The sequence below is a fragment of the Pogoniulus pusillus genome, chromosome 19 (assembly GCF_015220805.1).
Source record: "Pogoniulus pusillus isolate bPogPus1 chromosome 19, bPogPus1.pri, whole genome shotgun sequence".
Taxonomy (NCBI): Eukaryota; Metazoa; Chordata; class Aves; order Piciformes; family Lybiidae; genus Pogoniulus; species Pogoniulus pusillus.
In genome coordinates, this window is record NC_087282.1 from 18,228,057 (window position 1) to 18,254,381 (window position 26,325).

Genomic DNA, 26,325 nt, shown 5'->3' on the forward strand with positions numbered 1-26,325 from the left:
GCTGGGTCATATGCTCCTAGGAGAAGATGCCTGCAATCTCGACTCGCAGTTTAGCACAGCCTGCAATACCACTGGCTGAATGAGCATGAGATAATGCAACTTCAACATATTTTTAATATTATTATTTAGCTATAAAATAAAAGCAACAGCCTCAAAAAAAATAACTCTGTGCAAGTACCAGAGCAATTTAGATATACTCTGCTGAAATTCAGGTCTTCAAAAAACTACTAAACCTTCAAAGGAAAAAAAAACAACATTTTCCTGCATGCCGTTAAGCACAGGTCAGCAAGAATACAAGACAGCTGGAGATTCCTGCCAGACCTGCATCATCTGGAGGCTGCCTCCATCCGCTCTGGGGCACAAGGGCATGGGGTGGAAGGGGAGCCAGCGGGAGGGCTAGGTGCCCTGGCTTCGGGTGGTTCGGAAGGGCCGTTTGCTCCCCCTACAGCAGGAAGCATTTATTGCAGACCTAAACGTAACTGACAGAAGTAATTAACACCCAAAATAAACCCCATAAATACTGTATTGAGATACTCGACGGGGCTCGAGAGGCCGTCAGGATTTCTGGCACTGATAAAACTTTTTGATCTTCGCTGCCGCTGCACTAGACAGCAAATATGGTACAACATCTCTGCTTACTTTTGTCCCAAATGCCACTGCCTCTACGCTGCTTCAGTACTTGTAATCATCGCAAGGAAACCCTGTATACATCGCTCTATTCCTGACGCTGTGCAGCAGCAGTTTTAGAGACAAACCAGCTACCAGATGCTTCGTGTCCTTAATGGCACCAATGGAGAAGAAAATGCCTGAAAGTTAGCCCAGAAAATGTGCCTGTAAGGATTGCAGCACCATGCGCCGCAGCTGGTCCCCTCTCAGCTGGCCCACAAACGAGCTGTGCGTCTGCTCTGCTCATCAGCTTTTCTCTCTGTCTCTTCCGTGGTTACTCTGCGTACAACAAGGTACCCAACCGAGTAACTGATCTTCGCGGTCAGAGGTGCGCCGAGAAAAGCTAACTTGTCTTGCCTTGCTACAGGGAGCAGCAAAAACCAAACAGGCAGAACCCCAACTTCAATAGGAGAGCTGCACTCCGAAATGCCTTTCCTCTCCTGCATGTTGTGAAAACAGCCCTGGGGGTTCTGACTTTCACATGCCCTGCAGTCCGACAGTGACTTGCCCGCGGACTCAGGGACAGAAGGATGAGCGAGGAATGATTTTTAACACCGCTAATTGTGTGTTAGGGGCCAACCACGGCCGCAGAAGTCACGAATTTTACAGAGTTTCAGAAAAGCACTAAATCGAACCTGGTACTGCACGAAGCCCTCAGCTTTAGCTTCCGGCAGGGAGAAGCAAGGGGAAGCGTCGCGGGAGACCTGCAGCCCTATTCGCGCACGACAGAGGGGAGCAGACTCTCCAGCCGTCCCAAGATCTACATCTTAGTCGAGGAACCAGCCTGCCTTTCGGATCTGCTTAGGAAATCCCTCCCGTTCCTCCATGGTGAGGGAAAGGGGCAGGGCGGGGAGCCCCGGGACAGGGCTGTACGCCGAGAGAAGGCCACGCTCGGGTCCTACCTTTGAGGAGCCGCCGGAAAGTCTCCTTGCCCAACTCCTGCACGCCTCGGGCCATAGCCTCCACCTCGGCTGGCACCCGCGGCCCCAAGAAGCTGCCGCCGCCGCGACCACTGCCGTTCTCGCCATGCCCGTAGACCACCGCGGCACTCTTGCCTATCACCGCCGCCATCCCAGCGCCGATGCGCCGCCCCAGAGCGGGGGCGGGCACGCCCTCCGCCGCGGCAGGGGGCGCTGTACCTGGCCGGAGCGAAGGGTCGGCGCCGGAAGCAGCTCGTCGCGCCGGCCGTGAGCCTGAAGCGCGTCCCGGGACCGGTCGCTCATGGCGGCGTTTGTGGCTCGGTCGCTGCGTGCGTGAGGCGCTTGCCGTCGGGCTGCACCGGAGCCGCTCTTGCCTTCTCCACTATGACTGAGGAGCCGTACGAGAAGTTCCTGGCCCCCGAGGAGCCGTGCCCGCTGCTCTCGCACCAGCACCCGCCGCGGGGCGGCAGCTTGAGCCTGAGCGAGGAAGGCTGCCTGGACGTCAGCGACTTCGGCTGCCAGCTCTCGTCCTGCCACCGCACCGACCCACTGCACCGCTTCCACTCCAACAGGTCCGCCCGCGACTCCGCGAGGTCCCTCGGCAGCTGCCCCCCCGGCCGACCGAGTCGACTGGGCCGCAGCGGCTCAGTCACGATGAGGGGGCTGGGTCGGGCGGCCGGGCGACGCGGGGCTGAGGCGGCCAGAGGCTCCCCTCGCCAGAGACCCGCCGAGCTGCCCCTCAGGCAGCGCGGGCTCTCAGCTGCTAGTGCATGAGGGCCGTGCTTCCTTCCCCCGCTCCTCGGCCTGATACGAGCTGGGTATGACTGTGCTCCGGCTCCAGGTAGCCCCCTCGCACGCCTCTCCTCGGGTTCCGCTTGCCTTGGAGGCGGCGAGCTTCGTCTAGTGTTGGCTGATAAAATTGTAGCTCTTAATGTGAGGCTGGTCATTTGTTAGAATGTGCTTATTCCATTCCGAGTTCCTTAAAACACGTTTCTGGCCGCTGTAAAGGGGGCATCTAGAGAGCTCTGCATTCATAATAGTCAAAATCAGGCCTTGTGTGACTAGAAGCCAACCAGAAAAGGCTGAGAGTGAAACAGGCGGCTCGGTGACTGCACTGATTCCTGCAGAAACATTCCATCCCATGCTACTAATTAAGGCCAAATTATTCAGTCTGTAATGTGTCAGAAAGGTCTATACTGAAAATGCAAATGCAGCTCTGCAAAAAAAAAGAAATCCAGTTGAGCTTTGTAGTTAGAAAATCAAACCTGAGAGCCTAATTCTGCTACTAATTATGTATAGTTGTAAACTTCAATGTAGCAACAGCTTTTTCTTCCCGAGAACAGTTTGTGAAATTTTGATCTTGAACATATGTGCAGGATAATTTTAGGTCCTGTTCCAGAGCTGCAAGGTACTTTTGCTAGTTATTAGTGGTTTTGCTAGGTGATAATGAACAGTGAATTATAAGTTAATCATTTAAATCTGTGTGAAATAACGAAAATTACATTGTGAAGTGATAATTCATAAGGGTAAACTCGTAACTCTAGATTCTTAAATGATTTAACACAAAAAGCTTTGGTCAAATATTGCACGCTTTCATGATCTAGTTCTTGTATCTTAAGATTGACTTGTGATATGAACAGCAAGATGTATTTGTAGCGTATCTGTAGGGTAAATGTGTGGTATTCACCACACCTGCATTTAATTGTGTACATTTCTCTTTGTATTGCCTTTTATTTTCCAAGTGTGTTAGTCAGGAGTGTGCATTTTTCAAATGCAAGTTTCTAACCCAAGCATCTTGAGTAGGTATTTCACTTATTTCAGCTAGGACGTGTCCTGTCTTGCACTGACAAAGCCGTTGCAGATGCACAGCTCAATCTGTGGTGCTCGCATAAGGCTTTCTACTTTTTAAACTTACAAGTAATTTTAATGTGCTTCCCACTTCTTGTTAGTGCAGTTTACCCTCACAAGTCCATCGGGACCCCTAGTATGAGAAGGCAAGGGCTGACTGCCTGTGCCTGCAGTGATAGTGCATATCTGGAGCAGCTGCATGGAGTTGATTGGTGATAGAGACCCTGTGACTCATCTTGTGTTTTGATGGGCTGGAAAATTTATCTGCTCTTATCTTGGCTTTCATCACTCTTTCATGAATACCAAAACTAGTAATATTCAAAAGCGTGCTGTGTCACCACGCTCCTCTTTGGCACCAGTAAAACATTGTATGTGTACCAGGGATGCAGAGGAGAGGGCAACATCTGCTAAATCTGCTAAGAAAAATGTTTTTGAAGTGTCTTGAACATTGGATAAAATCACTGCTGGCCAAAGAGATGTGGGAGTGAGTCCATCACAAACATATTTAGCTGACCTGGTACGCAGCTTAAATTTAAAGCCAGTGAGGACCAGCCATTCTGGGTGATGGCTTTGCTTGGCTTTGGCACCTGGACAGAGGAATGTTTTTCTCATTAGCCAGCCTGAAGTGGATAGGCTGATGGGGCAGGAGCTGATTGTGTGGTTTTGTGTGGTGAATTTTAGAAGCCCTTTTCAAATTATTTTGGCCACGTTGCAGTGCTGTGCTGACTCATAGTTGTCTTGACCTACTTTTCGCCAATATGTAAAATAAATCCAGACAGAGATTTCATGGCTTGTTAAATTCTGGCTTCCTCTTATTACATGAAAAACTTGTTCTGTGAAATCCTCAATCGCTTTTCTTTAGCAACAGCATTAACTAGCTTTTAAAATGAAATTAGAAGGGGAAAAGTGTTTCATTTTGGCATGGTAGCATTTTCACACAGATCATTTTCCTGTCTTGCATTGTCTCATTCCAACTGCATGTCCAATATTTTTGGCATTCATAGTTGAAAGTGATGAATAATGGAGTCTTGGATATATTCATGTGTTTCCTTATTAGGCCTTGGTTATGAGTGAGATTTAGAATTTGGTTTGAACTCCTCCTTGTCCTGAAGTCCAACTGATTTACTACGTATTTTTGCTTATTTCAATTTACATGGAAGTTTAGATATCCCAGCATGGGAAATGAAAATTTCAGTTCTGTGTGGTTAAAAAAACCAACCCCCACCACTCACCTCCAGAAAGACAATTTACACACTTCATGGCTCTGTGGTGGAAATTGTTTACATATTAAAGATATAATTATGCTAACTGTGTATGGGTTTTTGCTGTGATGTTTTTAATGGTGAATTTCCTTTAGTTTTGTTTATGGGCTTTAAAAAAAACATTTTAAAATATCATACTTCAATTTATGTAATTTTAACTTATTTCAATAAAATCATTGTATAATGTTGCTAACAAGCAAAGCAGACAGTTTTATGAAGCCAAAATATTTTTTGGGACATGTTATGCCAATGTGTTTACTGCTTTCTATTTGTTTTGTCCTGTTTTGCAGGTGGAACTTGACTTCTTGTGGAACAAGTGTGGCCAGCTCAGAGTGTAGTGAGGAGCTGTTCTCATCGGTTTCAGTTGGTGATCAAGATGACTGTTTCTCTCTATTGGATGACCAGGAGTTCACCTCTTTTGATTTGTTCCCCGAGGGTAGTGTCTGCAGCGATGTCTCTTCTTCTATCAGCACATACTGGGATTGGTCTGACAGTGAGTTTGAATGGCAGGTAAATTAGTTCCACTCTATTTTGTATAGACCGAAGTACTGAGTTTAGCTTCAGTTCAAAAAGTCCTCAGCGTTTGTTTCTAACTACTCAAAGTCAGAGTAGATATCTGAACCTTCAGTGATAAAGAAAATGTTTTGTTCCATTTTATTCCAGCATTCTTAATCTGGAGGAGAGGCTGAAGGTCAGCTCTTCAAAGGGATGCTTATGTATTATGGTAGTTTGGTTTTAGTGAACAACGTTTGTCTTGTAGCCATGACTTTACATCCTTTGTACTGAGGATCTGCCCTGCTAATGAAATCTAGTTACAGAGGTCTGCTTCTAGTGTTCTGGTTGAATTAAATCTTCCTTTGGAATGGCTCTGGCACTTAGGTGAAGTGTAGAAGTCTTCCCCATATCCTGTTTCAGTGGGATTTTTTCAGTGCCACTATGAGTACAGAGCTCACTTTGTCTCATCAGGATGGGAAAGTGCAAAGGTGAATCAGGTCCTCCTTTTTCCTACTCTCTTGGATACAGTCCTGGGCAGGTATCTCTGGTTTGTGGTAGTTGTGTTCAGCAGTTTTTTGGTAGTAATATGCAAATAGTTTTATACATTATGGACTTAAATTGATTTATTTAATATTACAGACTTATATCAACTGTGAACATATAAACAACTTTGAAATGGGAAACATAGTGCTTCAGACTATGCTGAGGAATGCTTCTAAGTTTTGCCATAAAGCTTAGTCAAAACACATACAGTCTTCTAAGTGCAGGATAAGGACTATGAACATCTATTTCAAGAAAGCACAAATCCTGTTCCAGACGATGCAAATGAATTTGAGATAACATGGTCTGAGATCAGCTCTGCATTTCTTCCTTATTTAGTCTAAGTGCTCATTTCTCTGTATGTGGTATCACATAAGTCACTAGTGCTTTTCTGTAGGAACAGCTCAGACTGGATCCCAAAGATTCAGAGCTTCACTGAGTTGTGAAATTTTAATTGCCTGATAAAACTCAGTGGCTGTTTTGAAAAGAGGCAATTTCCCGTGTCTTAGCTGACATCATGCTTGGGTAGTAACTAGCTGTGTTTTAATTATTCTCTGTTTTGTAAAACAGGTGTTTCTTAGGAGACATACTTGATTGGACTTGTACATTTTCAGAAAGACTTTTTTGTGGCTCTTTATGGTGTTATCTGGCAGAATCTGTGCATGAGTAATCCAGCTGTCATGCTTTAACTGAAAGTGCATTCGTGAATTACATGTCAGCTGTAGAAACGAAGCTAGCTAAAGTTCTGTTGCTTCCAGGAAAATGACAGTGATTTTAATTGAACTGTCTTGTGTGATTATGGGGTGTGGTGTAAATTACAAACCTACTTTGAAATGGTTTTCCTAGAACTAGACTTATGTTTTAAAATGGGAGCTTTAGATTCAGGTTTGGGTTCTAATGGACAATGCACAGGTGGAGGGAGGAAATATTTGAAGTGCCACATCTGCACTCTGCTGTTTTCTGAAGTGCAGATTTTTAAAACGAGGATTGTGGAGGGCATAGAGAATGGTGTGAAGGGAGTTTGCTGCAGTTGCCGTGTCTTGGAAGGTTCAGAGGAGTGCTGCAGGGCTATCAGTGCTTACTAAGAAGTTGTGATAGTACACAGATGAGATGTGCTTTGCTAATTTGATGGAATGTTTTGAATTGTTAATAGTGTTAGAATGATTTAAAATCTATCTGCTATATTCTAAGGCTCTGCTCTTTCTCTTGCATATTCCAAGTTGCCTGGCAGCGACATCGCGAGTGGGAGTGATGTACTGTCTGATGTTATACCTAGCATTCCAAGTTCTCCCTGTCTGCTTCCGAAGAGGAAAAACAAGCACAGCAATCTTGATGAACTTCCGTGGAGTGCAATGACAAACGATGAACAGGTGAAATACACTTCTCCCGTAGGAAAACAGTCTAACCTACAGAAGAGCTTTGAGTTAGCACTATGTCTTAAAAGACATACTGGTTGCTGTAATGTAGACCTATGCAGTACTACTTGATTCCTGAAATGAAATATTCCTGTCTTTCTCATCTGTAGTAGGCAGTTAATTGTGTACTCAGGTTTGCACCCTGAGTTTCTGAGAATATTCGCTGGTGCTAGAATCATAGAAAATACAATATTTGAGCACATTCTATTCTTAGGGTAGATATATTTAAGATGAATAATACTCTAAACTGACCTGTCTTTCTTTGGATCCTAGGTTGAATATATTGAATATTTGAGTCGCAAAGTCAGTACAGAGATGGGCCTTCGAGAGCAGCTTGATATTATTAAAATAATTGATCCTACTGCTCAGATCTCACCTACAGATAGTGAATTCATTATTGAGTTGAACTGTCTCACAGATGAAAAACTGAAACAGGTGAGTTAAGATTTCTACATTTGACTTTGGGGTTTCAGCATCTATTGTCTTGCAGAATCTCTTTTAGAGTTGTGATGAATTTTTATATACAATCATGAGATAAAGGGGGATTCACTAGAGCACAATGTTGTCAATTAGGGGAACTGGAGTTTAAAATTATATTGTATTTATTAATGTGTTTCATATGAAAGGCTGAGGTTATATATTCTTAGTGTGTATTAAGCCTAAGCTGACTTGTATGTCACGAGTTATGCAGTGTGCCCAGTACTGCTTATGACAAAATACATTCCATATCATGAACATCAATTGTATGAGGCTCTTCATTTGCTCACTGAATATAAACTTTGCCACAGCAAAATGTTTTAAAAGACTAGCTGAACTGATCTGGTAACTTTGATTGTTATTAATAGATATGTGGTGTTTTTTTCCAGGAAAAGAAGTATCTCAACACAGTATTTTTCAGGGTTTAGTAATTCTGCTGCCTTTATTCTAAAGGTGAGAAACTATATCAAGGAACATGGACCTCGTCAGCGGTCAGCAAGAGAAAGCTGGAAGAGGAGTAGCTACAGCTGTGCGAGTACCAGTGGTGTGAGTGGCGCCAGCGCCAGCAGCAGTAGTGCCAGCATGGTCAGCTCAGCAAGCAGCAGTGGCTCCAGTGTTGCTAACTCTGCTTCAAACTCAAGTGCCAACATGAGTCGAGCGCACAGTGATAGTAATTTGTCCACAAGTGCTGCGGAAAGAATCCGGGATTCAAAAGTAAGGTTTCTAATTATGTATGTGTTCATGAAGTTAACTCATTAGGGCTGCTTGTGTGATCTCGACTGGAGTATTTGACTGGGATGTTGCTGAAGGGACATGGTTAGAAACTGGGAATCTGCTGAATTTTCAGTTTCAGGTGTGGAGAAGAGGAGTAGTTCCTGCTTGTTCTTCACCATCTCAGGTTGTAATTGTAAGACTGTAACGTTTCCCCTGCAAGAAGGAGTCTTCTGATCAAAAACTCAGCTATGCAATGTCACAGGGTGATACCATGCTTCATATCTCAAATGTTGTAATGTTAAATACAATCTTGGATGAATGTTTGCAACACCTCTGAGAATCCACTTCAGTTATTTCTCAGAGCAGACAGAGATGAATTTGTAGTTGTCAGTTGTAAAGGTGATTTCTAATCTGCAGAACAAAATCTCTTTTGTATTTTGACAGAAACGTTCCAAGCAACGGAAACTACAGCAAAAGGCCTTACGCAAAAGACAGCTGAAAGAACAAAGGCAGGCTCGTAAGGAAAGACTGAGTGGATTATTTCTTAATGAAGAAGTGCTCTCTTTAAAAGTGACTGAGGAGGACCATGAAGGAGATGTGGACGTTTTAATGTGACAGGGGTGATTTTATCAGTGTTCTTTCTAAGCCTTAAATGTATTACCCGTATTGTTTACATCTATTTCTTGACCAAATTTCAATTAGCATTAACAGTATAAATAGATCTTTTCTCAAATGTCATTTTGGTATGAAGGTCTAAGTGGTGAACAACTTCAGCTTTTTGAGACTAATTTTGTATCAGAGACTTCAGAAACATAACTGTCTTCTGAAAAGCTGCTGAATAGATATGGTTTTAAGGACATTTGAAGTCGGCTGACATTCTACCTTACTTGCAAGACATAAGTCTAGGGGTGCTTTTGGATGGATGACACTAAGCATGCAATTACTGTGCTTCAGCTTTTTTTTTTTATGATTTTGTTTTCCAACTTAGAGTTAATATTACACTTGCCACGTTCTATCTTCCTTTTCTGTTGTTAGGTAGATTGTTTAGCATGAAGAAATGAATCTTTAGTTCCATAGGGCTTTCATCCGTCTGTCTTTTGCATCGTACAAAATGAAATTACTATGAGAAATCCTGTTCTAGAAGTTGTGATTTAACTCAGAAAACAAAAAGCTGGAAATCTCTAAAACAAATAATGCCTAATAATGTATTTTTTGTAGGAAGCAGTTAGAAATTAGAAAAAAAACAACCTTCAAGCATATTCTTCAGAAAGTTATTTTGGTGCTCAATATCTTATAATAGTATGATTGCTAACGGTTGACCAGTACATCCCTACTATTGCTACAAAAAGATTCAAATATAAGCATCTTTATGCATTGGAAGTACACTAATCTGCACTTAAGTTGTTAGGACACTCCTTAAAAGAGTTAAAAATGCTACTGGAAACAGAAGTGCAGACAAGTGGCATACAACTTTGGTGGGTTTTTTTTGCCCAGAGGCATATATGAATAGATTCATGTTGTTGGCAGGAGAACTCAGTGAATGCAGCTGTGCTTTTCAATTATATGTTTAACTGAGGGTGTGTCTTCTGTGTGGGTTGTTGTACCATTATGTGTTTCAGAATTCTCATTTTTATGTCTATCTGCTTTTTAAATTTCTCTTGCTAAAGAGATGAGGTAAAATTGTGACTTCCAGGTGGTGAGGAAAAAGTAGTTTTGATCTTTCCTAATTCTGACAGTCTATAAGGTAACTTTTGCCTTTATTGTGGAACTACTTATTACAGACCTCCTTCCTCCTTCAGCTGAGATAAGAAGGATACTTCTAAATTTCAGTAGGAACCTTAAAACATTATTTAAGTATTTTCTAGTTCTGAGTTGAAGAGGTAATTTTCATTATCTTGATGCTTCATTAGTTCCATTTTGGCTTTGTGAATCAGGGAGTTTGGCAGTTTAGTGTGACCACAGGTGCCTGTTATTGCAGGGTATAGCCCACGCCTGCAGCATTGCTTGATGAGCATTGTGCAGGACCGCTCAGTTTCATTTTATATGCCCTGCTGAAGTATTTTTCTCTCAGAAGTGGCATTCCTCTTAGCCTCAAAATAACTTGACCAGTAAAATAACTCCCCTCTGGAAGGGCTTTGATTATAACAAGGTCCACAGTCAAACTAGTATGTCTGAACTTAGTCTTACTACTGCTGGGCAACAGTAAGTACCTAGACTTGGCCACTGACCAATTAAAACCTGTGTGATGTCATTTTAAACTCAAGTGTTAGCTATCCCATATGGCCAGTTATTTGGCCACTAAGCAGAAGTGACTGTTACCAGTCAGTGTTTACTTGTAATATAGAAGGTTGATATCTCCCTTCCTCCTGTAGTAACCATACCAAAATCTTCTTTTAACAGTATAGAAGTCATTGAGAATTTAGATTAACTTAAATCTAGAGCTTCTTTTAAATACCTTGGATGAGGGTAGAAATTAGTTGGTTTGAATTCAGCTAATTTCAGGGTGCAGTTGTTGAACTCCTGCAATGTACCGTGGGTGAATTCATCACAGTATGTTTCACTTTGTGCACAGTCACAGTTCAGTACAACTTTCATTTCCTGTAGTAACTTTGAAATGTTTTTGTTGTGTTTTTTTTTCCTAATAATGCAGAGAATTGAGATTATGAAGTGAATTGTAAGAAAGGTGCAATATCTCATCATGGTGAAGCATGAAAGTGTGTTAGCTTCTTTCTGTTTCAGCAGCACTTCAGAGTTTCTGATCCCTCAGGCTCTGCTGAGAGAGTACTACCGTCTTGATGAGGTACAGTTCTTTTAGGTAATCTGCCTCCTGGCCTTCAGAAATCTTATTGTGAGCATGTAATTATAAATTAATCAAGGTGATTAGATGGGTCCAGTTGCTCATCTGTTACACTGGATGAAAAGGTCCCGGGTGCAGCAGTACCGGCTGGGTACATTGGATGAAAAGGTCCCGCGTGCAGCAGTACCAGCTGGGTACTTGTGTGGCAGTTAAACAATAGAAGAGAATGGGTTTCCAGGGATTTTGTCGTGGTAATTTATAGCTCTGTAATCTTACAGTTCCAGGATACTTAGGAATACAGAACTCTGAGTATTCCGGTAAGAACACAAAATAACATCTTGGTTACCTGAATGTTGTCTTTGCCAAGTACTTGGCACCTCACAGAATTCAGGCCTGAAGTAGCTGTGGAATTGAAATTCTACATGTCTGGAATTTATTTTCCCCACCTTTTCTCACCTTTCTTAGTTCTAGTCACACAGGCAGTCCGTGGAGATGTTTTTGGCAGATTGTTGTCTTTCCCTGCAGTGTGCTGCATGCTTACCCAGGAAAGTGTTGGAGTCATCATCCCTGGAGATATGTAAAATGGACATGGTTTAGTGCTGGTCTTGGCAGTGCTGGGTTAATGGTTGGCCTCGATGATCTTAAAGGTCTTTTCCAACCAAAATAATTCTATGAATTTGTGTTTGATACCCGTGGCACTGGTCAGACAGTTGAAATTTTGCTTAAACATGGTCTTGCTGATTTGAACGTTGGCTGTTCTGGCTACCACATTTTACAGGAAGTTATCTGTAGATAGATAAAAGAATAGTATCAGACTCCTAAAATCATGCGTTTTTATTAGTGCTTTTTCAAAACAGAAGCAAATCTGTCTTTTATTTGTAGCAAGATGGAGACAAACAGGGAAAAGCTGATAGTTGTGTGGCTTGGTGGATTGAAGATGGGTATCTAGGTGCTTTGTACCCACTGTAACATGAATGTGATCACTTGACACTCTGTAACGTTAACGGTTCGCTTCCATGGTAACTTTTTCTCTAAAAAGGCTTAGAAGGAGCACTGAAAGTCTGACTGCAATGGGACTGTAAACAATAGAGAACATTCTTTCCTAAAATGATTTTAAATACAAGAAAGCGAGCTATCTGCTTGACAAACCTGTCTGATTTTTGTGTGTACCTGACGCCATCCTTTGTCTGTTAAGATAATACCTATTTTTCTTTATCTGGAAAATGATTAAAAGGTGGTTATACTACACTCGGTACGAGGTGCTTACTAACAACAGCAAGAAAAGTATTTGCAAGACTTTCCTTGGCTTAATTTTGAGTTCTCGCTTTGTGATTTGAAACCTGTGAAGCTCATTCTCTGAGGTAAAGGCTGAACCAACCACCCTGCTTCAATGCATGCATATGCATTTACATCAGAGCACGTATATGATCTAGAAACACGTAACAGCAATATTTGCTGTTCATCTACACTGAATGGCCTGCAGCTGTTTCTTTTCTCCTAAAACTTTTTTGGCTTTGGAATTAGTTGATGCATTGATCTATTAATATTAATAAACCTGACTGTTTCAGGGGCTTTTGAAGCTCATTCTTATAAACCAGATTTTCCTTAGAAATGTTGTTAGATTAGTTGGTTTCATGTTCCTTACATCCTGCAATTCTTGAGCAAAGAAGAGACAAGTCAAGGTGCAATTTCCCATTTAAACATCACGGAATTAGTTAATTAATCTGCCAAGGGCAAGTCCCAGTACTACTCAAAACTTGTCTGTTTTGACTTTTAACTGATTAATTATGCTTATGTTCTCTCTCATGGGGCTAACTCAAAAACATTTCCAAGATACAAATAAATTCTCCACTTCAAAAGCATAACAATTGTAATGTTGAAGCCTTGCATAACCAAAGGAAGGGGAAAGTGGGGGTTTGTGTTTTTTTTTTCCTTTTTTTTTGGGAGGGGGATGGAGATGGGCATGTAGATTAGAGTATATGATACTGTTTGAATTGAATTAAATTTTTTTAATCCCTCCCACCCTAGGTTCTCTGCTAACTGTATTGCTAAAATGCACTTTTGTATAGAAAACTGTCCTCTGTACATTCTGTATCTACACAATGTTTATAGAGATTTTTCTGAAGTTGTGAAAGATTTACTGAAAGCTGAGATGCTGGTGACTGATGCTGTTGACTTAAAGCTTTCACTGTATTTGAAAGTAGTTCTGTGCATTTTGAAGTACAGGTTGAAATTAAAATTGATGACAGCAAAGATACTCTGATGGAGCTGTGGTATCTTGCTCAGAGCCAGGGGCATTTTTGTGTAGGGCTTGCGTGCTCACTGTCCAGGCAGAAAGTACAATATGAGGGTTGTGTTAACTGTTTTTTGTGACCAAAAGCAAACCTGTCCTGCCTCAACTAGTATAGTTTGTTACCCACAAAATCTGATCAGAGTTGTTTGGTGAGAAAACAATTATTTGCTGTGAACGTGGTAACCCCAAGAGCCTGTACTGAAAGCTGTCTGTCCTTAGCTTTGATTTCTGGGCCAGAGAACTTTTTTCTTTTACTATGTGCTATATATGGTGTAGCTGTGGGCAGAGGAAGTCTGATCACTTTTGTTACCAGCAATAATTCTGAAGCTTACTCTGCTGTCACCCTCAGTGCCCATAGCCATCAAACTGTCTTGTAATGTTTCAAGTCCCTGATAGGATTTATAAGGTAACAACCCACTACAATCAGCATGCAGGCACCTGTGTCACCATTGTAAATCCAGATCTGATTTGCTACAGCAGACAATACCAAAGGTTGCAGTGAGGCACATCAAGACGTGCAGCACCAGCCAGGACATGGCCATGGCAATGTATGTCCTGGGTTAAAAGCCCACTCTTGCAAAGGTCTCTCCCCACACACGGGTGGGAGAGGAAGTAGCACAAAAAACCTCCAGGTCGACATAAAGAGCTTTTCTGGAAATGAGATGACACAATGCACAATGAACTTTGTTTGCAGAGAAGTGCAGCAAAATGCAGAAGCAGCAGCAGCAGTCAGCAATCTCTCCCACCCCAAAACCCACAGCCTGCCCAGCATCCTGAAACCAGAAACAGCAACCGGAGCAGGAAGCTTCTTGTGTTACAATCTGAACTTCAAGCCCCATGGTGCTTTGCTGTAGCCAGCACTTTGATTTTGAAGCTGGCTTGATGGGCAGCATGGTATTGAGCATCAGCAGTGGATTCAACTCAACCCATGATGACACAATGTTTGAGTAGGCTACAGTAAGGATGCCTCTCAGTCTGTGTATTCTGTGATGTCTCTAAACCAAGTTTGCCCTCTGCAGTACTGAAGATTGAAGTGTGGTATTATGAAAACTCCTTTTTCTCCTTGGAAGTCAGCGGTAAAAAACCCTGCAAACTTGAGAAAACAGCCGGCATGTGGCTGTCTCCTGCACCATCTCAGTGACTTCAACTGTCTTGTTCATCCCAGCTAAGGCTCATCAAGCTGATTGTCATCACTCACAGAAGTTAAAAATGGCAAACTGTTGCTATCCTGGCCTGTTTCTGGAGACCCCAAGGGATGGAGGACAGATGAGGGCAGATCCACTTGCATATTACAGCCTGCTGGAGACCTTCAGTTATGGAGTCTGCAACTGGGAGGCTGCAGAATGTAACTGCAGAAGTTATTGCTCTTGTAGAGCTTTGCCTTTGCGACCTGCTTGTGGTGTTGTCTCTTTTCACCCCAAGGTGAGTGATAGTGCCGTGTTTTATAGCAAAACAAACTGAAATAGGCCAAGAACCTTGACCTCTTGTGGTGGTTGCTTCTAAGAAGGATCTCTACCTGCATAGTACCTAGAAGCTGTTGTCAAGTTAATGCTTGTGCTTTCTGAATCAGGATTTTGGTGAGCTTAGCTTTGTACTTCTGAACTTTCCTAGAAGTCCTGTGGCTGCAGTTCATTACTAAGGTAACAGTTGTTGGATGAGTTGTTAGACTTCCTGGCAAGCAGCTGCCTATCTGTCAGGTGTTGTTATGTCACAACTAAATAGTGCATGGCATGGATCTCCTGTTACCCTGCCTTAAACGTGTCTTCTTTTACCTCTCAAGTGTATCAAGTTTCACTGCAATGCAGAAGTCTCATTCGATGGCCAAACATTGGGCATCGTTTCCACACTGACAAATGGATGAACTTCCTTTACTGAACCGATGGGGAAAGATGCCATTAGCTATGATACTGCTGTCCTCAGACCTCTCTTACTACTGGCTAGAACTGTATGCTTAGTCTAAATATTTCCCAGTACAGAAATAGTTATGATTTGATTTCCTGAGGTCCTTTGTATGTGCTCCTAAGTACTTCTCCAGAGTATTCATCTCTTCTAAGTGGTCTCTCTGGGTGCTGAGATTAGAATTTAAATTCAAATCCGCATTTCTCATCCGAGACCTCATTTCTTGTCCTCTTTCACATGCTGCAGCAGCTTGAATATGGCAGCATAGCTAGCATAAAACCTCAATAGTGCAGACCACATTCCTGAGGTTGAAGTGTGGTAATTCATCTTGGCTGTAGAGTCTTTCTAGTGCTGCTTCAGTTGAAGTACCTGCTGCATTGCTACAAAGTTTCTCAGAGAAGGGAGATTTATTGCTATAGCTGAGATTGTTTGACCACCAGCTTGCTGTGATTTTAACAGGTGTGTGTAGACATATGTATGTATATCTCTCTATCGGTATGCTGTCACTAGAGGGAGCAGTGTAGTCGCCTTACTCGTCTCGGAGAGGGCAGCTGCCCATGCTGCTTTGCTACACTTTCCTTCCATTCTCTTATGCCCTATCCAAAAAAACAAACCAGCAACGACCCCCTCTCACACAAAACCAGGGGACTTTGCTTCTCATGCTCTTCTTGGAGAAGGAATGTGTTCCTTAAGAGTTGGCTCTACAAGAAGAACGTTTCCAGTGACTCTGGGGAAAGAATTTGCCTTTTTCTGTTTGTGGTGACTGTTAATTCTTGCCCTGTACTGCGGTTAGAGCACGGAAGCATATTCTTCTTTAGTGTTACATTTGTTATACAGACTGTATTGCTGCTTTACATTTCCTGGTCTGTTTTCAGGTTCAGCCTTTCTCAGCATGGGCTGACAGTTTTGCAGTTTAGAATATTAGGTAGTGATATAAAATAAGCAGTCAGCTTTTAATGTGTGAAGTCTCATAATGTGGATACCTGTCTGTCCCTGGGAGGTAAAGGAAAGGAGGTGTAGCTTGATTACCTTGACTTTTTTTTTGAGTAATAACTTATGAAGTGGGCTTTGGGGCTTCCTCTGGAGTAAAGGAAAATACTGTGTCAACAGGAGTTGTTTTGCAGTTGCCTTTTTTTCTTCTCTGCTTGTCTGACAATTGCTGCTCACTTGAAAAAAAGCCTGCAGACACATGTAATAACTGCAGAGAATATGAGGAGTTCTCCCTGGAATCTCGTGTTCTTCAAGTCAGGCTTTTAATGGTCCTGTACAGAACTGGGAAGGCTTTGAGCACTCATGTGATTGTGCAGTGTGCTAGTGACTCATCCTCTTCTATCTCTGTCAGGAGCTGTCATAAAAGCAAAGTGCAAAAGGAGATACAAGTTCTAGTCATCAAGTGAAATAATTTTTTAGACAAATCTTTGCTCAGTGTATGGCTTGTAAGGTCTTGGCTTAAAATTGTCACATTACTATAGGGACATTATTGCTCACATTCAGCTGGAAAGCCGACTGGCAGGCCTGAGATGTGCTGGTTGATGGCAGGGTGGCGTGGGCCTGTGTGGCCATGCTCCCATAGGAAAAAGCAGTGTCTTCTCAGTGCTAAATTCTTGTACAGAAGCATCGTGGTACAAATGTTACCACCCAGTGATGCTCACCTTCACAGCATATGAGGCTGCTGCTTGTTCAGTGTTGGGGCAACTGACATTGGCCTATTACTTGTGAAATCCTGGACGTCATGACCACGTGCGCTTGGCTGCTACTTCCTGCCATGAGCAGTGTGAGCTGCTTGACATTGGACATTTACTTACTATAGGCTGTTTTTCCTTGCTGCTTTCTGCCATGAGCAGTGTGAGCTGCTTGGCATTGGACATTTACTTACTATAGGCTGTTTTTCCTTGCTGCTTTCTGCCATGAGCAGTGTGAGCTGCTTGGCATTGGACATTTACTTACTATAGGCTGTTTTTCCTTGGGACCTTACAGCCCTTGGGTGCTTCTACTTGGTGACTGCCCTTCTCTCTGCTACAACAATGCCAGCTGGAGGGCCTTGCCACTGCATCTCATCATTAACACTGATACCTTGTGGAAAATGTAACTGCAGTGTGAGTGTAAGCCTCATGTTTTCTGGATGACAATGTAATTCCTAGTGTGGCTAATACTGCTAAGCAGAGCAAAAACATCACGTGTGTTAGGAGAGTTTACAAACGTGTGATTTATGGTGCTGTGACTTTCACCATACAGTCATTAGTTGGTTCTATTTAACTAATGGTTCCTTTCTGAAAGTATAATTGAACACTACAGTGGGTCAAATTGTCATGTATTTACTTAATACTCTTAAAATCACATTTGATATTCAGGAAGCTCTGAATAGTCCTTGTCTAGTAGTACAGGGATCATGTCTAGGACTAGTGCAGTCTCTTTCTCTGTAAGAGTACCCTTTGAAGGCTGGAGATGATCACTCCAGGTTATATTGACAGATTAGGTGGACAGATAAAGATATGTGCATGAGCCTATGTGAGTAGTTAATTTCATGAAATTATGGTGCCAGCAAGCCTTTATGAAGCTGGAGAGATGTTTTTTTTCTTGCTTCATATTTAAATAAGATGAATTTATTGGCCAAATGGAAAGTCTTCACAGTGTGCATATGACTTATAAACATGTCTCCCAACAAATACATACACTTCCTCCTGAAACAATTTAGACCATAAAACTGTTTGTAGAAGTTACAAATGTTAGTCAACCGAAAATGAAGCAGTCTAAAATCTTAGTACAAACCCATTTGTGGCCTGATAAACCCATTTGCAGACTGATAAAATGAGTGTAATTTGTGCTCTAGGTGCCTTATTGGCATATGTATTAAAATTCGGGTGTATGTCTGTTTTTCTTAGTATTACATTAGCTGTAATTTCTATGTAATGCTTCAATTCGTTTATATATTTGCACAACAGACTGTCAGATAAAAAAGTGCCAAAATGTGTATAAGGAGGTCATCACTTTAGCTTAATTGCACACAAATTTCCTGCAGACTCTGATGCTTAAGACCAATAACGAGACTGCTACAGCTAGAATAAACGCATTAGCCTATAAATTTAGAGCTTCTACCTGCTTTGCAAAGGGAGAATCATCTCTAAATGAGCCTGGTAACATTGATTTGTGATTAATCATTTTACTTAGTGACTCATCCATGATCACAGTACAACAAAAATGTCATGTTTGCTTAGTGGCATTAACTCCATTTATCTTCTCTGCATTCAGAGAATTGCCTTGTTGTCAATGTGGGACTGGGAATACAGCTGAATAGTGCTGTTATTAAAGGACTTGTGATGTCACGTTATCTAAAGCAGAGTATAGACAGAGAAGGGGGGAAAATTAATTTGATAACCATTCCCTTCCTTGGAGCATGCTTACTCCACTTGGGCAAGCCAGTAATGCTCTTGCATCTGCAAAACAAAACTAAGTTCATCTTGAAAAACCACAGAATCACAGAATGCTTGATGTTGGAAGGGACCCCTAAAGGTCGTCTAGTCCACCCCCACGCCCCCTGCTGCAGAAAATCAGTAGTATTCTAGTCAGCTCTGAATTTTCATTTTAAAGGCCATCTCTGCAAGTTAGCAAGTGTTCTTAACTCCCCATTTTGGGACAGTCTTGCTTTACGTTTTGCAGCGTGAACACAGCCCTCATTACCAGGTCTGGCTCTGCCATGTTAGCACTGCGTCCCTAGCTGGGTGCTCTTAGAATGGCTTTCTAAAATGAACTGCTCAAGATTGTTTATGGAATGTGATGGTCACTGTCTCTAAGGAAGCATCTCCTGATTGCTTTAAGAAACTAAACCTTTGTAGCACCCTCTCCTCAGAGACAAAAAACCAGTCTAAAAAGAGCTGTGCTGTTCTTTGTTAAGACTTGAATTGCTCAAGAACATGAATCAACATGTTAGGATTTTAAACTTTATTTTGATAGTATCCTTTCTTGAGTAATGCCATAATGGTGAGGACCTGCCTCCCTGGTCCAACCAGCAGAACACTAGGTCTGGAAGGAAGATGCATAATGGCCTATGTCTCGTGTCTTAGTCCTTGTCTCTCTCTCTGTTCTTATTTCCCTTTACCATGAAGCCGGTGTGTTGAAAGCAAAGCTGTTGTCTTCAAACTTCTTTCTTCTGCAGTCAGCATCACAGCACCACACTCTTAACCCCAGGACCTGTGCTCATTACTGAAAGAGTGGAGATGAGGGTGAGTCATACTCTTGCCATGCTTCAGAGTAACAGAAATACCATTGTGGATGTGCCTGGAGCAGGAAGGGGGTGTTAAGAGTGCAGAATATTGTAAAGGTGTCACAGGGAAACAAAACTTTGGCTTGGATGATTGCTGCTATAATAATCAGATATTGTGTTTTGTGACAGAAGTCCAAAAAGGCTTTGCTGGGTAAGTGTGCCCTGATTAGTTTGTACTGATGATTGTTCCAGTACTGGGAAAAATTCTTTATATCCCCAAAAATATATCTTTAATGAGTCTATAGTTATAATAGAAATATAATAAAATATTACTCAACTATTTCAACATTCAATATAAAATAGAATTGTTATATAAATATTCTATACTTGAGCTATTTTTGTACCATGCAGTGAGCAAGCAGAAGTTACAGTATAATTCATGTTTTCTGACATGTAGGAAGTGCCAAGATGAAATAACAGGCTGCATAATGTAGGGCAGTGCTGAAAGGGGAAAAAAAACCCTGGAAAGTAATTACTTGCTAGACAGAGATTGTTGATTTTGTTCAGAACTCTAGAGAGATGTTCTTAGCAAAACAAAACCTGAGATATGAGGAGCAAGCCACCTCTGTAACTGAAGGTTGGAAAAGGTTAAGTTACAAACATTGATACAGTGAGATGCTATCTTATCCAAAGTTATTTTCTTGCTGATCTGTGTATATTGCTACAGTGATTAAAAAAAAGAGTGTTGAGTATCAGATCTGAGAAAGCAACAAAACCAACCCAACAATGCTCAGAGGCTACTTTGCTTTAAAGTATGTACAACCAGAAGCTTTAGTGAGTGTGAAGAATTGACACCTGCCCTCGATTGCCTTCTCAGTACCTTCTCAGATGTCTGCACCAGGAAATCACTTAAAGAAAAAATGATACTTGACTGCATTCACAAGTATAACTGACCTCTCCTAAGGGATTTAGAAGGTATGTGTTCAGCAATTTTTTGTGACTGTGGAAGTTGAAAGTTATATTGAGAGGAAGAGACAGTCCTGCAATTTCTTAATGACATCAGTGAAACTTTAATAAAACCACTTCCTACAGTGAATGCTTGCAGCCTTGGGTTATATGTCTGGAGAAGGGCATCACAGTGTGGTAGAACTTGAATATCAAAAAGAACCAAGAGCTTGCTGTTTCTGTGGTAGCTTTGAGTTTTTCCTCTAACTTCACAGCTGAGACTGCTTGCCTCTGTGCAGTTTAGTGATGATCAATGTGAACATGCTGGAACTGTTGATGTGCAGTAAGCTGAATCGTTCAACCCCATATTCATTTGTTTGACTAAAGCCTCTTTAGAGCCACTTGTGATCTGAAGACTAACATAGCACAAAGATGCTAATGCTCAGTGTATACATAAATCATTAACTGCTTAATTTGGATTTGGAAACCTGAGGCAACAGAATGCTCCATGGAGAAGCAGCTATATTTATCTCTCTCCATCCTGAACCACCTGTCTCCAGAGACCTGGAATGCATTAGAAAAATGAATGTAATGACTGCACTAAATCTAGGTCTTCATTTCCAGTAGGAAAAAAGAATTTTTTTGCAAGCAGAACAAATGGAAATCTAGGACCTGTTTTGGTGTGACAAGAAAAGATGAACTGAAGCAGGAAGACCTAGTAACTGAGGCAGATTTTTTTCAGGACTGCCAGAAAAATAAGAAAGAAATGAAGTCAGGTATAACTCTTTTTATATGTTTTTGGAGATGGTCTAGGTAAGAGTGTTTGGGGAAGAGGAAAAGGAATTTTGGTCCCTGCTTAACTCCATGCTTCAAAGTCAGGCCTGAAAACCTCACTTGGACAATATTTCAGACCATTGCTGAAGGCATATTTAATTGCATTTCTTTAGTGAAGTGTACTGGCATTGATGAGGGAAGCATATCTTCCAAACTGATAAGCACACCTAGCTAGATGCACGTGATGTGAACATCATCTTGCCATTCAGAGCTGACTTTGCCTCCTGTAATCACTGCTGCCTTCTTCCTTTCCCGTGTGTATTTGTTAAAGAGCTGTGTCCCACAGACTAAAATGCCATAAATTACAGATATTGGAGCCTAATGGAACACGCACAAGGGATCTCTACCTTGGTGCTGGGGTGGGGCAGCAAACTAGAAACTTCATGAGTGGAAGTTTTGAGACTAGTTATATTTTAAGATAGATTGGCAGAGGGAGGAGCATTTTTTAATGGTGTCAGTGAAAGAACTCCATCCTCTGAAGCTTCTGCTTATCTTCTGTTAGATGAATAGGGCTATGTGGGTGTATGTGGCATACACCAAAATGCTTCTGCCCTGAAGCTGCTTGATCCTGTGTTTTTTCCTGCAAGGTGTCCAGTTCTGGGCCCCTCAATTCAAGAGAGATGTTGAGGTGCTGGAATGTGTCCAGAGAAGGGCAACAAAGCTGGTGAAGGGCCTGGAACACAAACCCTATGAGGAGAGGCTGAGGGAGCTGGGGGTGTTTAGCCTGGAGAAGAGGAGGCTCAGGGGTGACCTCATTGCTGTCTACAACTACCTGAAGGGACATTGTAGCCAGGTGGGGGTTGGCCTCTTCTCCCAGGCAACCAGCAACAGAACTAGGGGACACAGTCTCAAGCTGTGCCAGGGAAAAGTATAGGCTGGATATTAGGAAGAAGTTCTTCCCAGAGAGAGTGATTGGCATTGGAATGGGCTGCCCAGGGAGGTGGTGGAGGCACCGTCCCTGGAGGTGTTCAAGAAAAGACTGGATGAGGCACTTAGTGCCATGGTCTAGTTGACTGGCTAGGGCTGGGTGCTAGGTTGGAGTGGATGATCTTGGAGGTCTCTTCCAACCTGGTTGATTCTGTGATAAGGCTGAGAGGTGTTATTGGCCATTTAGTTAGCTGCGAGCTAACCAGGCTCCTGCCGCTTGTTGAGCAGAATGAGAGGGAAGGAAGACCTTCCAGCCTTCTTGACTTAGTTGTCTATTCACTCTTTTAGTGCTGCAGTACTAGCAGGTTGGACCTTCATTCAAGCCATTGAATTAATGCTCTTGTGTAAAGGCTATGGTAAATGAGAATTTACTGGCATGTTGCTGGTTTTTCTTTTCTTTGCACCACGTTGTCACCCTGTGTTGTGTTTTGGGAACCAAGTCATTCATTTGAGATTTCACAGTATCACAGTATCATCAGGGTTGGAAGAGACCTCACAGATCATCAAGTCCAACCCTTTACCACAGAGCTCGAGGCTAGACCATGGCACCAAGTGCCACGTCCAATCCTGCCTTGAACTGCCCCAGGGACGGCGACTCCACCACCTCCCCGGGCAGCCCATTCCAGTGTCCAATGACTCTCTCAGTGAAGAACTTTCTCCTCACCTCAAGCCTAAATCGTAACTGAAGGGAAACTCAATCCACCAGATGTGAATGTTAGGCCTGATTTCTATTTAGGAAATCAGAAATTAAAGTTGTTTTGTTTTAAACATCAGGTGGACTCACCCATTCTTAGCGTTACTTAAATATTTAATGGCAGCTTATCTTAAAGTGTTTGATCTGTCCTAGATAAAGTCCTTGCTTCATCTGTAAATACACAGCATTGAAACCCTGCTCATTTAGATCTTTGTGGTGATACAAATTTGGAAAAGTGGTATGCAAAAGAAGCCCAATTATGATGTTGGCAGGCACACAGGAATTTCCACATGCTTCAGAGAAATCAGAATCACTTCAATCTAAGGATTTTAGCAGCGTGCTTTTGTTTAGCTTAAAAGCTGGAAAGCGAAGTTTAAGGGGCAAGTCAATAGTTTCACAAGGACTGGTTTTACTTCATGATATAAAACTGGGAGATTGCTTGTCAGCTACATTAGCTTTTAAAGTGTTTTTTTTACAGGGAGTGATATATATATACACACTTTGGAAGAAATAGTTCTTTTTCAGGGATAGCTCTTTAATTTTATTTCAGATATGGAGTGAAGAAAATTCCAAAGAATTTAGTACAATAAAGCATTGCTGAGTTCAAGACAGTAATAGAAGGGCTTTAGGGTATTTTACAGTTGCTAATAGCAACTTATGTGGCGGATATAAGTATAGCAATTTAAAGGGACACCGTGGTAATGTGAATTTCTTCAAGTAGTTAAATACTAATGTCTTTCACCACAGCATCAATGTCAGCTCTGCTCCCAGGCAAAAAGCAAAGGACAAATGAACTTACCATTTTTATTTGCCTTTTTTGAATGGAAGGGTTTCCCAGAAAGCTGACAGTAGGCAGTCTGGTCTGTAATCTTTACTTGATTTATTTGAATTAGTGGAATAGTAAATAAATCTCAGTACACTTTAAAAATATTTCCCCAGAGTACTTAAACATCCATCCACTTTAACTCTGCTAATGCTCACAGACTTTTAATTGCAGTGCCTGACAAACTTCTCGAGAAAGGAAAAGTGAAGAAAGAGGAAGAGAAGGTCACTCGTGTAGAGAGCTGCTGAGTGGGAGCACTGGTTAGCACACTTCAGCTGCTCATCTGAATGCCAGGCAGGCCTCTTCGTACAGCAGGAAGCGCAGCTGAATTACTTACACTACAGGTTTCTTTTGTGTGCATTGATCAGGAGGAGCATTTGTCTTCTGCTAAAGAACCTGCCTGTCCATGTGTTCCCAGCTACTTGCTGCATCTGTGTGTGTGTGAGAGAGGCTGTGTTCATGTTACCCTAATTTCTGCTTGGTGTGACTGGTTAATAGGAAGAAGGTTTAAAGCAAAATGGTAGATGGGAGTCCCACGCACAGTGTTGATGCAGTGCAGACCTGTCAGGAAAGCCTGGCAATAAAGTTGACTAATTGTCAATGTACATCCTTGAGGTGGAGTTCTGCCATGCTAAAATCGATGCCAACAGAGTAGTTGATTTTAGCCGTAGGTTTATTTGCTCTTTGCTGCTGGTAACCATGGTGTGGCATGTGTGTTCTTAAAGAAGAATGTGTGCTGTTGTCTTAGCTTGAAGCTTTATTGCAAAGGCTGTGGAAGTTGTCACTAAGGTTTTTCCTGCCCACAGCAAGGTCTGGATTTGGCAATGTCAAAGTGGAATTAATAGGCTCTCTACTCCTCCTTCATCTCTGCGGAATCCCTTGCTGGGTCTCTTTAAAACATTCAGACTAAAATGGCACAGACAAGTGTAAATATTCTCCCCCACCCCAGGCATCACTGCTCTCACAAAGATAATCCCACTGGGCAAATGTCTTGGATTGACCCAGAGGTATTTGTCAGAGTTCACCTTTAATTCTTTGTTTCCTACCATCCCTGCTTCTCTTTTCCTAGGAGTTCACTACTTAAAGAATCAGTATTCTGTTTTCCTGGAACTTGCTTGGTAAACTTCCTGATGAACTGAGCAACACAATTAAGGAAAGTGAGACACACTGAAGTTCCCTTTTGAAACAGAAACAAGTTTTTAAGAACCAATTCTTCCAGACTGGAAGCTTCTCCATCAATGTCACATGCTGCAGTGCCCTCTGACTGCTGTTAAGAGGCGTGTTTACAGACTGGCTTCAAGGAGTGAGGAGCCAGTCTTGCCGATTCAGTGTGCCAAGGAAATCGCTGCTTGGCTGCCATACGCTCAGAAATGTCTTCTCATGCCCTTTTAGTGTTTCTAACGAAATCCAAGCTTAACTGAGAACAACATTCTCTATGCTGGTAAAGTTTCTGGGACCTTCACGAAGGGAAAGGTATGGTCAGTATTTTGCAGGATATATATATATACTTTCCCCTATAATTAGGTAGAATATGGACGTAGCATTATAGGTTCAATTAAAAGCATGTCAATAAAAAACGGTTGTGTGCAACATAAAAGATTGTTTTGTTGAAAACTGGCCTGAGTTACGACTGTTTTATACACATTAATTTGCTTTGTACGTACAGAATGGAGCTGATTGAACAGCATGATTGTCTGATGAGAGCTGAAAAGCAGCACTTGCTGTAGGTAATTTAAATTGAGCCCTATTATCATTTACGGATTTATTCTGCTTAGAATCAATAAGATGAAAAAAGGTCTGAAAGCTTTAAGCTAATGCTAATCACTTCTGGGTCAGTAACTCCTTGTGTTGAAGTTATGTATTTCTTGCCTGTATTCACAAAGCTACTTGGAAAGTGAAATATTTAAAACATCTTCCACTAAAGAGAATCTTCTCACCTCTTGTACTTCACAGAGAATTCAGCATTGATAAATATTTTGTTGTACTGGAAAAGCTCCCTGAGAAGGAAGTGACACCAGGCAGAAGGACAAAAGAGAAGCTCTGGAAAGAAGATCAGCACAGAGTGCCCTGAAATTGTTGTTATAAAGCAGCCTTCTTGGTGGCTGGAGATTCAGCTTGACCCTAGGATGCAGAGCGAAGCTGCATTTGTGTAGCTGCAGCCATTTCACTTTCTACTATAATACCTGTTTTGTTCCTGGGTATTTTATCTTTTGAGGTTACCGAGCTGCCACCAGGCCCAGGACAGAAAAGATAGAAGGGAGGCCAGAGCCAAGATGATTTTGGTATAGTGATGCAATCAAAAAGGAATACAACAAAAGGAATTTATATATATGGAGCAGAAAAAAAGGTAAAATAACCTAAAAAAATCAGCTCAACAAAATGAATTCTCCAGTAAGATGTTGTTTATCAGTTTTGGGGCTGCAGGCATGGGGAAAAGGTGTGCTATGTTGAAGGGTTGTGTTTGGCAAATGGAGGAGAGCTGACAAGTTCTCGTGAGGAATGCACCTAAACCCAATATCACTCTGAGCAAGAAGTCATGATGAATTTTCCAGTCCTCCAGTCACATTTCGTGCAA

General features: G+C 42.0%; 2 protein-coding genes across 3 annotated transcripts in view; one reads left to right on the forward strand and one right to left on the reverse strand.

The window, feature by feature from the left end:
• The window catches only part of COMMD5 (COMM domain containing 5), a 19,425-nt gene extending 17,625 nt beyond the window's left edge, over positions 1-1,800 (reverse strand). Inside the window, exon 1 of the mRNA XM_064159538.1 lies at positions 1,569-1,800. Coding sequence (XP_064015608.1) covers positions 1,569-1,737 — 169 coding nt within the window. The 5' untranslated portion in view covers positions 1,738-1,800. The remainder of the gene's footprint in view (positions 1-1,568) is intronic.
• Positions 1,765-13,391, forward strand: FAM199X (family with sequence similarity 199, X-linked). Of its 2 annotated transcripts, XR_010305837.1 has the most exons (7): positions 1,765-2,158; positions 4,987-5,206; positions 6,952-7,101; positions 7,420-7,581; positions 8,077-8,337; positions 8,782-11,259; positions 11,303-13,391. XR_010305837.1 is itself a non-coding variant. In XM_064159537.1 (6 exons), exons 1-6 carry the CDS (start codon positions 1,971-1,973, stop codon positions 8,950-8,952), a joined length of 1,152 nt encoding a protein of 383 aa, XP_064015607.1. In that variant the 5' UTR covers positions 1,765-1,970; the 3' UTR covers positions 8,953-13,391. The 2 variants fall into 2 exon arrangements, 1 of the variants encoding a protein (XP_064015607.1); XM_064159537.1 differs by having other exon boundaries at positions 8,782-13,391.
• Positions 13,392-26,325: the final 12,934 nt, after the last annotated feature.